We start from the raw sequence: 15,000 nt of genomic DNA on the forward strand, positions 1-15,000 counted from the left end.
AGATCCGAGATGCTACGTGAACACCAGCACCGAACAGTACATCACAGCTAGGCATCAATTGCACAAACGTTCAGTAACCAACTGAACATCTGCCTGAAGAGATAACCGTCTGGACGGAAAACCATTCTGTCACACACAGTAGCCAGCCAGTCACAGTCAAGCCTTCCCATGTTCCCTGTCGTTTACAAGCCTTCCCATGTTCCTTGGGCTTTACAAGCCTTCCTATATCCCCTGTAGTTTACAAGCCTTCCCATATTCCCTGTCATTTACAAACCGTCCCATATCTCCTGTAGTTTACAAGCCTTCCCACATCTCCTATAGTTTACAAGCCTTCCCATATCCTCTGTAGTTTACATGCCTTCCCATATTCCCTGTAGTTTAGCGGTGGGAATTCTCCATCAACAGAATGAAACTGCTTTACACGGCCAAACCTCAGTCCTGATCAGCCATGCAGGCCTAACGGTGAACTCCACTCAATATGCACTAAACAGCTTCACCACTTGTGAACCTCATGGGTCACTGTGGTTCACTACTGGGCCTATTTAGTTCCTATAGGAACAGCTGTCCCTATAGCCAAAGCATAGCCTAAATACTGTGTGCATAAACCCTTTAGTAATTATGACTGATACCGATGCCTAAACCTGTCTGTACATACAAACACCCATCAAGCATACGTCTACCCTCGAGTGTGCCTGTACCCGCCGATAAGGTTTGAAAAGTCTACATTGAAGAATGGAAACGTACAAGCACCTCACATTTCACAAGGTTGCATAAGACAAAATTAGCATAACATCAACATGGCAAGACTTGAAGTGCCTGTATTGATGGACACCAGGGCTAGTAGTGTTGCTTCGCTAATTAGCAGAGCCAGTTAGCAGAGCCAGTTAGCAGTGTTGTGTTAACAGGCCCTAGTCTGCATGCTAACAAGGGTGCGTCTGGCGTTAGCTGGGTTGGCTGGCCCGCTCCACGCCAGATGGTCAGGTGGTTCGGCAAACGAGAGTCCGACGGAGCTCGCCGACAGCAGAGCGGAGTGCCAGCCTTTAGCTCCCGCCGGGACACCGACACAGGATGGCGCCGCAATTTTCGCCTCTGTCAACGGTGGAGGGAGGGGGACAGTTATAAGGCTATGCCGTTACGCATTATTAATGCTCTGTTCCAAAAGCGCTAGAGCTGGGGGCCGGGGGGCGTGACAGACAACGCCGGCATCGCTCTGGTTTACGGCGCCCGTTGCGCCGGGCCCCAGAAGGCAAACAACTCTTCGCGCGAACACGACATGACTCGTTTTTGAGAGAAACCTTCCGTTTAGCGCGACGCCGTAACAGTATCAGCGCTGACTGATGTGCCTTGAGGGAACGTGAGCAGGTTATCACGCTGCTTAATATGCAGCATCATACATCAAGAAGACAAATGCGGGGCCTACTCCACGGTCTGCTCCTCCCCTCTGAGAAGAGACTGCACCCTCACCCAAAGACCTCCAGTGAATCCTTCACACAACGCTGATCTCTCAGATGTTTTCAAAGGCTGATTCTGCGCTACATGAGGAGCTTGGAGACAGCATGGGGCCCTAAGCATGCACGAGTGTATATACGAGTGTGTGTGTGTGTGTGTGTGTGTGTGTGAGTGTGTGTGTGAGTGTGTGTGTGTGTGAGTGTGTGTGAGTGTGTGTGAGTGTGTGTGTGTGTGTGTGTGAGTGTGTGTATGAGTGTGTGTGAGTGTGTGTGTGTGTGTGTGTGAGTGTGTGTGTGTGAGCGTGTGTGAGCGTGTGTGTGCGTGAGTGAGTGTGTGTGAGTGTGTGTGTGTGTGAGTGTGTGTGTGTGTGTGTGTGTGTGTGTGTGCGTCACACACGCAGCATGTGTCAGCAAACACCGACTTAATGTCGGCCCATTGATCATCCATGTTTGCGTTCTGCGAACGTGTTTGTTCCCGAAAATGTGCATAAATCTCTGACTCTGGGGGTCCGGAGTCGTGGGGGCCGAATTTATTTCTGTCAGAGCTCCTGCATGGTCATGGCATTCAGACCCCCACCACTATACCCCGCCCTCCAGCTCCAGCACACAAACACACGCTACATTCACACCAACCCACACCCACCCGCACGCACACTCGCACACACCGCGTGAGGTCTACACACAAACGGAAAGAGCTTTATGTTCCTGCTGTTATATTCATGCAGGTGGTGCGATACAGAGCCAAAGAAGAAAAACAGGGGTTGCTGGGATAGCGAGGTCACAGCCGCAGTGGCGCTGCGCAAGGGCCTGGACCTGAGGCTGCTTAAGGCACGGCCAGGAAGGCAGCGCGAGTTAACGCGAGCACAGACAAGAGCGCTCATGAACATTAACCCGTATGAATAGCTACCATTGCGCCGGCGTCGTCGAAAGTGTGTCAGAGGCCGCCTCCGTCTCCGAGCCTCTGAAAATAGCTCCGACTCGCGTAGTAGACCTCTAACGTGCCACACGGATCCGGACGAGGCGTCCAGGCGACGCGCAGGAGAGCCAAGTCTTCGGAAAGCAGTATTAGGAAAGTCTAGTAGTGGGAACGTTAGCATTCCGTTCAGGGAACGGGTGCAGGTGCCGTTATTGATTGATTGATTGTGCTCAGGGCGGGACTCCTGAAAGGGGTCGCGTGGGTTAATTCCTTCACTCCGGGCCCCTGATACAATTATTTCGTGGTAAACAGTGAATCGCGCCTTTGTGCGGGTGTCCCAGGCTCCTCCTCGGGAGAGGCGCGCGAGGCCGTGTGCCTGCGGAGGTCGCGTTTCAGAAGTTGCGTCTTTTGTCCTTGATATGAAATGCATTATTCCGCCATTCGCCACCGGGGAGTCAAACATGGCCGACTCCTGCAAATCAAAACAAAGGGCCTGAGAGAGCGCACTGCATTCAGATGAACCTTCCCTGTTCCCCTCTTCTGTCTGCCGCCCGGCCCCGTGCGCATCCTTCCATTAAAATCCATTAGAAATGATAACAGTGGCTGACACGCCAGCAAAAATAAAAGCTGCAATGTGAGCCCTTGCAGGACACGGTCGCTAATGGCCACTTAGCTCTGGCTTGCTAAAGAATTCTCGGCATACAAGTAAGGAGGGAATTAGTCAGCATCAGAACAGGCAAAGATGTAACCCCCTCCCCAAAAAAAACATGTTATTGAGGTGAGATGGAAAAATAACGTCGCGATATCCGCAGAGAACGGAATTCCTGCGTGTGCTGCATTTAAGCGAGCAGGGTAATTAGCCAGAGCGACACGTCTCCGTAAGCACTCCGCCCCGCCTCGGCCACGGCAGGGAGACACGCCGGCTAACCAGGAGCGACAGATCCTGTAATTGACCAGGTTGGTGCACATCACAGGGGGAACTGCTTTAAAGAGATTTCAATTTCTTACCTAGAGAGGATGAGGGGCGCGGGGAGAGAGGAAGATATAGTAGGCAGGGAGAGAGAGAGAGAGAGAGAGAGAGAGAGAGAGGGATAGAGAGAAAGAGAGAGAGAGAGAGAGAGAGAGAGAGGAAGAAAGGGAGAGAAAGAGACACAGAGAGTGGGAGTAAGTGAGGTGAGAGAAAGACAGGGATAGAGGGAGAGTGATGGAGAGAGAGAGAGAGAAAGGGAGAGAGAGAGATAGAGTGAGGCAGAGAAAGGGAGAGGCAGAGAAAGAGGGAAAGAAAGAGGGAGAAAGAGAGAAGGAGGGAGAGAGGGAGAGAAGACCCACGGGTCTAGCGCATTCATACCTGTCAACTTCTCCCTTTCAAGCTGCTGGAATGGGCTTCCAGGGAGGTGGTGGCTGAAGTTATGTGTTATTAAACAGCTTTGCTCTTGTGCGAGAACACACAATGGTCTTTAGAGCCTCACGCTCTGAGCATTTCAAAGAAATCTATCCATCTTTTTAGCACGGCGTGCCAGGGGCAAGAATCGATACTGCCGCCCCTCAATAGAGGAGCCAATTTCTCCTAAAGATTTTCCAGTCAGACTTAAAAGGCCTTTTGTTATCGCACCTGGAACAAAAGTAAACTTTCCACATTAGGACATTTGGCGAAAAGTTCTCGGAGGCGCACAATGACGGGAGGCCACATTCTCACACACACACACACACACACACGTGTGCGCAGGCACATGGAGGAGAGACTCTGGGGTAAATACAGCGCTATCTGGAATCGTATCATCTAATGCCACATTCTAATAGATGCCGCCGACGCTGTTTTTAAAAGGCCAAGCCCTCCGATATGCTATCTGTTACATTCTCCCTTTTGCTCGTCGTAGCGGTCAACACGCTGTAGCGTTATCGATCTGCTGCTCCTCTGTGTGCCGTGCGTGTGCGTGTTTGTAGACGTGGCCGTGTCTGCGTTTCTCACTCAGTCAATAAAGCCATAAACAAAATTAGAGAGGAAAAAAAAACCAAAACAAAACACACCAACACGTGGTGACCGGAGTGAAGGTCAGAGCAGTCCAATTACAGAGAATTAATGTCCATGTTATCGCTGTAATTAAACCGGCAGGCTCTAGATCACTGTGTACACACCCAGCGCTGGAACGTGCCCCTCAGTCTCTCCTTCTCCCTGTCTCTGTTTTCCGTCCCTTCCCCAATCCCACCCCTTTTCCCTCCTCTCCGCTCCTCCCGCTGCAGTTTTCCGTAATTCCCGACCTCCTTTCCTGACGCTGCTCCGCTAGGGGGTAGGGCATCGTTCTGCTGGCTGTTCCTGCTCCCCTATGAGGACCGCTGGGCGTTTTTTCCGCTCACGCCCTGCCCCGCCGAGCCAGTTGTGGTTATTCAGAGCCACTTGCCCACCACACCTCAAGGCCCCTTCAGGACCCAGCTCAGCTGTCCCCTTTCACCTCGTATCTCACTGATCTATCAGCAGCTGCTGCCTAGCTGCTGTATCGTCTCTTCTCACTCTCTCCATCTGTCTCTCTCCCTCTCTCTCTCTCTGTCAGTCTGTCTGTCTGTCTCCCTCTCAGTTCTAGGGTTGAAGCGTATTTATATGTACTGATGTACAGTCTGTTTCGGGACTTTGAACTTCTTGGGGAGCAGAGGCGAGGGGATTTAAACGATCAATCTCAATATCATTATCAATCACGCCGCGCTGCGCTGAGGCATTGATCGGCCCGTGGAACAGAGAAGTCGGTCGAGCGATTTGGACGGATAATCCGGCCCACGGGCTGAGCCAGTCGTTTCTCTTTTCAGCTGATAAGTGCCAGAGCACAAAGTGAGAGAGAGAGAGAGAGAGAGAGAGAGAGAGAGAGAGGGAGAGAGAGAGAGAGAGAAGCCTCATGTAGCATACTAACCAAATTGTCAAATAATCTGTAGCAATGAGAAACACCGCCAGTTGTGCCGGGCGGCTGCGGTATTTACGTAATTGAACCGCTTTAGCTATCGAAGGAGCCTGCAGAATGATACGATGCTACCATGGCTCTGGAGTCTACGAGGGACCGTTTTAATGATGGAGGGGAAAACTGCTGTGAGTTCTCGCAGGAGAAAACACGGAGCCTTAAGGCCAACGCCGGAGGTCAGTGCCGCGGCTCTGCTCGGCCGTGGTTCGGTGTTCCCTGTCTCTCAGGCTGCGGAGCTGGGCTGGAATGTTGATGCTGTCGTGTGTGTGTGTGTGTGTGTGTGTGTGTGTGTGTAGGCTGCTCGGTTCCAGTGAAGCTCACCTTCGATTTGGACAATGAAGAACAAGCAGGAGGAGCAATCGAACCAGTCCCCCAACACACACACACACACACACACACACACACACACACACACTACCATCCTCTCGTCTTCTTCCTCACAACAGACACAAACACAATGGATCCTTCTACAGCCCTTGCCTATAGGGATAACAATAGAACATTCCGGAGTCGTCGCGGTTGACAGATGCAACACAATAACTATATTTATCTTGTTTTCCCTTTGCCCTGGTGGCCGAGGTGCATTTTTACAGCTCGACTGATTCGTTCTTTCTGTCAGTGTGGTTTCCGGGCCGAAGCTTACAGGTCCGTGGCCGTTCAAAGCTCTGGACTGATCGTCTGGGAGCGGCTGTGTCCGATAGAGCAAGGGAGCCCTGAGGAACGCCGTGTCTCTGACACCGCTCCTAACGACGTGTTGCATGTGTGCTCAATGCGTGCCCTGTGACTACCAGGCCTGTAAAGAAAAAAAAAACCTGTTCTTTCAATTTGCTGAATTGGTTGCCTTAAAATTTCGAGTTCATTGAACTTTAGATGTGTAGTAAACGCAGTATAAACCGCAATATAATTGTTACCCGAACTGGTCAGTCTATGTTTGACAAAAGAGGAACGGTTACGGTAACAAAAGGTCACAGATTTTGTGTTAGGCTGGAACAGACCAAAAACAGATGCAAAAGCCACCAACACCCACCGCCGTACTGAACACTGAGGAGGAGCTGGCACAACGCTTCTCCAGAACAGGGCAAAGAGAAAGCATTCCGCATCCTGTTAGCAGATACCACTGCCTCATCGCTGCCCCTGACTTGTTTGTCTCTGTCTCTGTGCTCTGTGTAAAGTCAAGATGCCAGATGATCATGGTGGCGACTAAGAAATAAGAACATTAACATCTTTTATTGTTTTCTGGTTCTTGTTTTTTAATCCGGAAAAAATCTTTAATCTTGTGTTGGCTTGTTCTTTCGTTCTTCCTGGCCTGCCACCTGTTGTTCCTGCACTCCTTTTCACACACACTCCTTGCACTCCACCACACACACCAAACACACACACACGCATACACACATACACACAGACACACACACTCACAAAAAGCACCCACTTTGGAGAATTATAAAATTACGAGGCAGAAAATTAAAAGGTGGCGCGGCTGAAGGTGGTGAGCGTGTGAGCTGTGGAGCGGAGTGTGACGAGCGTGGGAAATGAGCACCACCTGAGGAGAAGAACGCTTTACACTCCACACAAATCACAAATGGCATCTCTTATGACCGACGTGATTAAAGGCTTAGAGGAAATAAATGTAACTATTCTGAGCAGGAAAACACCTGCCCTACACCTACACTCACTACCCACTACACCCACCCCACACCTACACTCACTACCCACTACACCCACCCCACACCTACACTCACTACCCACTACACCCACCCCACGCCTACACTCACTACCCACTACACCCACCCCACGCCTACACTCACTACCCACTACACCCGCCCCACGCCTACACTCACTACCCACTACACCCACCCCACGCCTACACTCACTACCCACTACACCCGCCCCACGCCTACACTCACTACCCACTACACCCACCCCACGCCTACACTCACTACCCACTACACCCACCCCACGCCTACACTCACTATCCACTACACCCACCCCACACCTACACTCACTATCCACTACACCCGCCCCACGCCTACACTCACTACCCACTACACCCGCCCCACGCCTACACTCACTACCCACTACACCCACCCCACGCCTACACTCACTACCCACTACACCCACCCCACGCCTACACTCACTACCCACTACACCCACCCCACACCTACACTCACTATCCACTACACCCACCCCACGCCTACACTCACTACCCACTACACCCGCCCCACGCCTACACTCACTACCCACTACACCCACCCCACGCCTACACTCACTACCCACTACACCCGCCCCACGCCTACACTCACTACCCACTACACCCACCCCACGCCTACACTCACTACCCACTACACCCGCCCCACGCCTACACTCACTACCCACTACACCCGCCCCACGCCTACACTCACTACCCACTACACCCACCCCACGCCTACACTCACTACCCACTACACCCACCCCACGCCTACACTCACTACCCACTACACCCACCCCACACCTACACTCACTATCCACTACACCCACCCCACGCCTACACTCACTACCCACTACACCCGCCCCACGCCTACACTCACTACCCACTACACCCACCCCACGCCTACACTCACTACCCACTACACCCGCCCCACGCCTACACTCACTACCCACTACACATGACCTACGCCTACACTCACTACCCACTACACCCACCCCACGCCTACACTCACTACCCACTACACCCGCCCCACGCCTACACTCACTACCCACTACACATGACCTACGCCTACACTCACTACCCACTACACCCGCCCCACGCCTACACTCACTACCCACTACACATGACCTACGCCTACACTCACTATCCACTACACCCACCCCACGCCTACACTCACTACCCACTACACCCACCCCACGCCTACACTCACTACCCACTACACCCACCCCACGCCTACACTCACTACCCACTACACCCGCCCCACGCCTACACTCACTACCCACTACACATGACCTACGCCTACACTCACTACCCACTACACCCGCCCCACGCCTACACTCACTACCCACTACACCCACCCCACGCCTACACTCACTACCCACTACACCCGCCCTACGCCTACACTCACTACCCACTACACCCACTACACATGACCTACGCCTATACTCACTATCCACTACACCCGCCCCACGCCTACACTCACTACCCACTACACCCGCCCCACGCCTACACTCCCTACCCACTACACCCACTACACATGACCTACGCCTATACTCACTACCCACTACACCCGCCCTACGCCTACACTCACTACCCACTACACCCGCCCTACGCCTACACTCACTACCCACTACACCCGCCCTACGCCTACACTCACTACCCACTACACCCGCCCCACGCCTACACTCACTACCCACTACACCCGCCCCACGCCTACACTCACTACCCACTACACCCACCCCACGCCTACACTCACTACCCACTACACCCGCCCCACGCCTACACTCACTACCCACTACACCCGCCCCACGCCTACACTCACTACCCACTACACCCACCCCACGCCTACACTCACTACCCACTACACCCGCCCTACGCCTACACTCACTACCCACTACACCCGCCCTACGCCTACACTCACTATCCACTACACCCGCCCCACGCCTACACTCACTACCCACTACACCCGCCCCACGCCTACACTCACTACCCACTACACCTGCCCTACGCCTACACTCACTACCCACTACACCCGCCCCACGCCTACACTCACTACCCACTACACCCGCCCTACGCCTACACTCACTACCCACTACACCCGCCCTACGCCTACACTCACTACCCACTACACCCGCCTCACGCCTACACTCACTACCCACTACACCCGCCCCACGCCTACACTCACTACCCACTACACCTGCCCTACGCCTACACTCACTACCCACTACACCCGCCCCACGCCTACACTCACTACTGACTACACCTGCCCTATGCCTACACTCACTACCGACTACACCCGCCCCACGCCTACACTCACTACCCACTACACCTGCCCCACGCCTACACTCACTACCCACTACACCCGCCCCACGCCTACACTCACTACTGACTACACCTGCCCTATGCCTACACTCACTACCGACTACACCCGTCCTACGCCTACACTCACTACCCACTACACCCGCCCTACGCCTACACTCACTACCCACTACACCCGCCCCACGCCTACACTCACTACTGACTACACCTGCCCTACGCCTACACTCACTACCCACTACATGTGCACTGTATATTTAGTTACATACCACAGTCTGCTTGCTGGCATGCACAATTTGTCTGACACCCTCTACCGTGTTGTTTACTGGTCAGTGTCACTGCTGACCAGATGCTGTTAAGATGGCTGATCAGCTCCCACACAGCTGACGCTCTGACATGGTAGTGGGTGTTTTGCAGGTGCGGCGGCGTATCAGGCACGGCAATGCTGTCGAACGTCTACACGTGTCAGTGTCACTGGTCTGCCAGCAGAAATACCCAGCAAACATCTGCCCTGTGGCCAGAAACCAGTTTTTAATGACCAGTGGGAAGAGGGCAATACAACCTGCCCTGTGGCATAGCTGGGCTGGAGTCTCCGGCCATATGTCTACATTTGCCAGCTGTAATGTTTCTCATACAGCACGAAGTGTACATGTCGCATTGCTCTCAAGGTTTTAAAATGTCCACACATGTAACTTTGATTTTAAAGGACTGGAGGGTGTCGGCGTTATGAGAAAACGGACAGCCACCTAAACAAACACAACAGGTGTCCGAGCCAATCACGCGGTCTCCTTTATTTTGTTTATCACGGTGTCCACTCAATGGCACGTGACACATTTCCTCTTATTGGTCACATCTCCTCTTTAAGACCCTGTAAAGATCCGAGTTTCTTCGGTCGGGAGGTCAGAGTGGGGACATGCAGCAGTGATGTCGATTTTTAACTGCCCGTAACCTGAGCATGCTGTAGGTTAAGACAGACCCTGTGGATGAATGTAATGTTTACTAAACATGGAAAACAAGAAGTATTGTTTCCATGACCACCGTCAACATATAATAGCCATAACAAAAATAGAACATTAATACGAACAGGATGTATTCTGGGCTGCATCAAAGCACTCCAACAATGGTAAACAGACATGGTCAGTGTATAAATACAACAAAAATAATGCACAAATATGAAATATTATGAGGATATGAATAATGTTGAAATGTAACCAACTCCCAGATCAACACACTGATGTAGATACATGAATTTGCTATCATTCTACATGCCTGAATCTTTCAAATGTTATAACTCACTTGTGCGATGTGTAATTCCACAAAGGACCCGATCACTACCTTCCACTGGCTCAGAGTGATCAAGGGGAAAAAAAATGAAACGATTCAGCACAAATCCGTGAGAGCAGTCACAGTCAGACAGAGCAGAAAATTCCAGGGAATGCTGGAGGACTCCGTGGCAAACAGTGTTGGACTTAAACCCTGCAAGGTAGCTACAGGTCAGTGAAGCGTCCGGCGCTCTCTCCCGGGATCCCCGGTGTGAGCCCTGAGACGCCCTACTGGGGGTTCCAGGGGCAGGTTAAAGGGGGTTGAAGGGGGTATGCTTGTTAGTACAGCTCAAACCCGCTCTGGCTAACCTGCTAATGCCACAAGCTGAGCCACATGGGAGGTGACCCTGGCTGGCTGGGCTCGATCTTCAGAATGCTCCGGGTGGAGTGGAACGACAGGAGCCTCTATCTCTCACACACACACACACACACACACCAAACGCTTTAGGCTTGTAGCAGTGTAACTCGCCTAACCGTGTAGCCAAAGCTGGGGAACGGTGAGTGGACGCCTGGTCAGACGACACAGAATGCTTTCAGAAGACACTCTTGGCCTGCGCCATCGCGACTGGGAGGCCAAGCCCTGGAAGGTACCAGACTGCCAGACGACAGAAGGAGGATACCACCATCGGGTCCCCAAGTCTCCAAAGAAAAACCTTCAACCCCTGCACCAGTGGTACAGACCATCCAACGGGAACGTTCCTGCCAGCGTTGTATCAACACTACCTTGACAACAAACTTGAAATCCTTCATCACATACTGCGGTATCAGCGGTCTGAAGCCAGTACCACAGGATATGATGTAAGGACCCCCACTCACAAGCGACTGACAAGCAGATGAAGGGCCTGAACTCATATGTCCCGTCTTTTTCTAAACAGTCAAAAATGTATTGTTGAGAAGTCAATATGTCAGTAAAACATGACTTATTTTGTTTGTTTCTGTGTGCGCAAGTTTGGGCGTGTAGATGTGATGGAGGCTTATAACAGATGATATTCAGTGACCGGTTATACGTGTTATTGTTTCTGTGTGTGTGTGTGTGTGTGCAGATGCGATGGGGGCCTTATAACAGATGATGTACAGTGAGCTGTTATATGCATTATTGTTTGTGTGTGTGTGTGTGTGTGTGAGAGAGAGAGAGAGAGAGAGAGAGAGAGAGAGAGAGAGAGAGAGAGAGAGAGAGAGCGAGAGTGAGAGAGTATATGTGCTAGGGCCTTATAACAGATGATGTACAGTGAGCTGTTAAAAGCCAAACTGCAGCTCTATATTGGTTATTCTTTTCCTTTAGGTCTTGCCAACTAAGGGCTGGGTGATCATTTTCACCTTAAATCAAGTATGCAATACATAATTTGATCTGAAAACACTGTAATGACTAAAGCTCGGCGCAATAAATAATAATTGTATGTTTTGTTTCCCCAGTATATGAACACTTAATACATCATTTCACTCACTCACTAGTCCTATGTAGAGTCCACGTTCTTGATACCACGATACTGACTTTTATTGATCTTTTACAAATGCTGACTCTCTTGGAAATTTTGATATAACCCAACCCAAGTAAGCAAATGACGTGTACTGGACAGTATTCCAAATTGGCCGATACTCAGCAGAACAGAATTGGTATCGTATCGGCAAAAGCAATATCGCAACACCCCTAGTTTGAGACGGCTAGCGTTTGCAGCGGAGGCTGTTTGGATTACGCACTAGGAGCATTTGGTTTCATAAATATCGCAACGCCGTAATCTGAGAAGATTCACTCTTCCTGTCTAAATCAACGTCCGGCTTTGCAGACTGGGTCTTTAACGCGCAGAGCTGGGAGGCTGTGTTAAAACCCTCGACTCAGATGCCCTGCCATCGCGTATCCTGTTTGGTTGTGGACTGTGGACTGTGGACCCCCCCCAAGAGGACTCGGACTCGTTCGTCCTGGCAAAAGTGTGCTCAGGTCTTAATTGATGACTGAATGAAACAAGACAAATAACATTTCACACCTGACTCGTTTCAAATTTAAACCGTCAGGTGGCGTGAATTAATTGTGTCCAAAACAAAAGGAGGTCTAGCCGCCAGCCCTAAAGCCTCATTAATGTTTTGAATTATTAAATCCAATTATGGTATGGAGGCTCTTGACCTATTTTTTTCCGTTGCCTGTTCAGCCATAACACATCACTGGTGTAACATTCAGCTGTTTCAATTGATTATAAGGTTGTATAGGTTTAAGATTTCCACTGTCCTCCTCTACTGTTCTCTCTCTCTCTCTCTCTCTCTCTCTCTCTCTCTCTCTCTCTCTCTCTCTCATGAAAGTCGTGAAAACTTCCCAGCTTAGTGGTCTGTACCTACAAAACTGGTCCCCTGACGTCCTCTCATTTTAACTGAATTAACGCTCCAGTCAAATACTGATTAGCTTTCAAATACCCCTCAAAAGTTATCAACATAGCCTACATTTCATCTTGGAAAGTATGTCTTTCAATTTACAGAAACAGATGTCAACGATGGGTTGTCAGGATTCCATTTCAGTAAATTACTGCTTACTTGGTCCAAATCTCCAGACTAAATATACTACACTAAGGCCCAAATTAGCACCAAGAAACTTTACTGTGTGAAGTTTAAAAAGTGTGCCTTTATTTTTGCAAAGGAGACTATGACTATTCAGACTGTTAGCCAACCCGTTGGAGGGGGAGGGGTGTCACGTTCAGTCCGGATACGGAAAAGGCAACCTGGAATATGATGGTCAGAAGATGGGATTCTCCTCGGGCCGCCTGTACTGCACACCTGCTACGGCCCAAAACATACATAGCTGCCTTCAGGTCCTCGGAAATTCCCACTTACTAGTTCAGAGATTGTAATTACGACGTGGTGTTATCATCAAGTGGTTTTTGGTCGGGGGAATATGGACGGCATGAGATGCCATCCTTTTGTTTTATTTTTGTCTACAATATATATATACATATATATACACACACACACACACACACACACACACTTATATATCCGGAAAAACAACGAACAACGAGAGACACATCTAGGTACTTGTATTGACATATTCAATCCAACATAAATAGTGCATGAATCTGCTCTCTTGCCTTCAATATCTAGCTATTTGTTCAGTACTAGCCTACACTTTTGTATTTTTAAATAAACTGAAGGCACAAAATTCTGAGAAATGTGACAATAATTTATAATAATTTGTTAGCACAACTGAAACCCACTGTGGATAACCTACGTTAGGCCGCTAACGTAAGTATAAGCGCTGGCTAGCATAAAACAATTCTAGTGGACATCAAGCTACTGGGTGCATATTTTCAAGTTGCTAATACTGAAACGGCAGCTGTAGCTTACACATGCCATTATCGCCACGTTCCACGATTTTAGTTCCACAACTAAGCAAAAGTTAAAGGATTTCTGGACGCTCTGCCATCGTTACCACATGGTTGTTTCCGTTTGAAAGTGACATGGTGTTACGTCTGCCCATCATGCAGTGCTTTCAGTGCCGCGAGGTAGTGCTGCAATCCCCCTCACAATCGAATATTCAAATTCAAATATTTAAAATTCTAATTCAAATCAAATATAGAAATTCACCAGTTTTAAATGGAAAATTCTCACCTCCAATCTCACCCAACATCAGCATCTGTTCCAAACACAGAAAGAGATGCCCCCTGGCTCTCCATTCCACACACCCTGCATATTAACATCTTCGGTTTTCCAAACTCTAAAGGTTTCTAAACTACCTATAAGACCTGTCAAGAGCACTGGAGTGTCGCATTATTCCACCATGTGACTTACTCACTACCAGCCTGTTTACACCATTACACCAGCCATCTGTCAATGCCACACACACACCCACCCATATACGCACACACACACTCACACATGTGACAAGCCTGAGCTCTTTTTTAATAATTGCTCCAAAGTCGTGCTGCATGGCGATGCAGTGATACCTGCGATATTTAACAACCGCCTGAATTAACGAAGGTGCAGTCATGTGGCTGAGATTCCCAGACAGGTTGATGGATCGGCTGACCGGGACTAGGGATTCCTATATGGAACATACCACGCGGACAGAACGTACCACACGGACCCACGGAGGGGGAGCAGGTGCCAGCGAGGGGATGCCAACAGATTGTGTCAGGATCAGATCTGATAACCCCCTGAAGAGTTGCTCAGGGGATCAAACAAGCAAGGTGCACACCAACACGGCTGCTGCGCATAGCCCGGTGTGTGTGTGAGCACAACCGGCGGCTCCTTCACCGACCGCGGATGGTTCTCTCTCATATCCATGTAAGTGAAACAGCCAACCTGTAAGATTGGTTCGTTTGGTCAAAGCAGACAGAGCTGAGCAGTCAGCGTTCGTTTGGGAGAGCTTGTGTGGCTCGTAGATTCG

At 50.3% G+C, this 15,000-nt stretch overlaps 1 protein-coding gene across 6 annotated transcripts in view; it reads right to left on the minus strand.

The window, feature by feature from the left end:
- The window catches only part of LOC113588428 (receptor-type tyrosine-protein phosphatase mu), a 164,263-nt gene that overhangs the window by 124,853 nt on the left and 24,410 nt on the right, over positions 1-15,000 (minus strand). The window contains exon 1 of one of the 6 annotated variants that reach the window (XM_081722650.1): positions 14,223-14,366. The exons of the other annotated variants lie outside the window; for them this stretch is intronic. Coding sequence (XP_081578776.1) covers positions 14,223-14,247 — 25 coding nt within the window. The 5' untranslated portion in view covers positions 14,248-14,366. Of the gene's footprint in view, positions 1-14,222; positions 14,367-15,000 lie in introns of those variants that run through there. 6 annotated transcript variants of the gene reach the window in all.

This window comes from Electrophorus electricus, chromosome 11 (genome assembly GCF_041902795.1).
Source record: "Electrophorus electricus isolate QZ-2024a chromosome 11, ASM4190279v1, whole genome shotgun sequence".
In the NCBI taxonomy this organism is placed as follows: Eukaryota; Metazoa; Chordata; class Actinopteri; order Gymnotiformes; family Gymnotidae; genus Electrophorus; species Electrophorus electricus.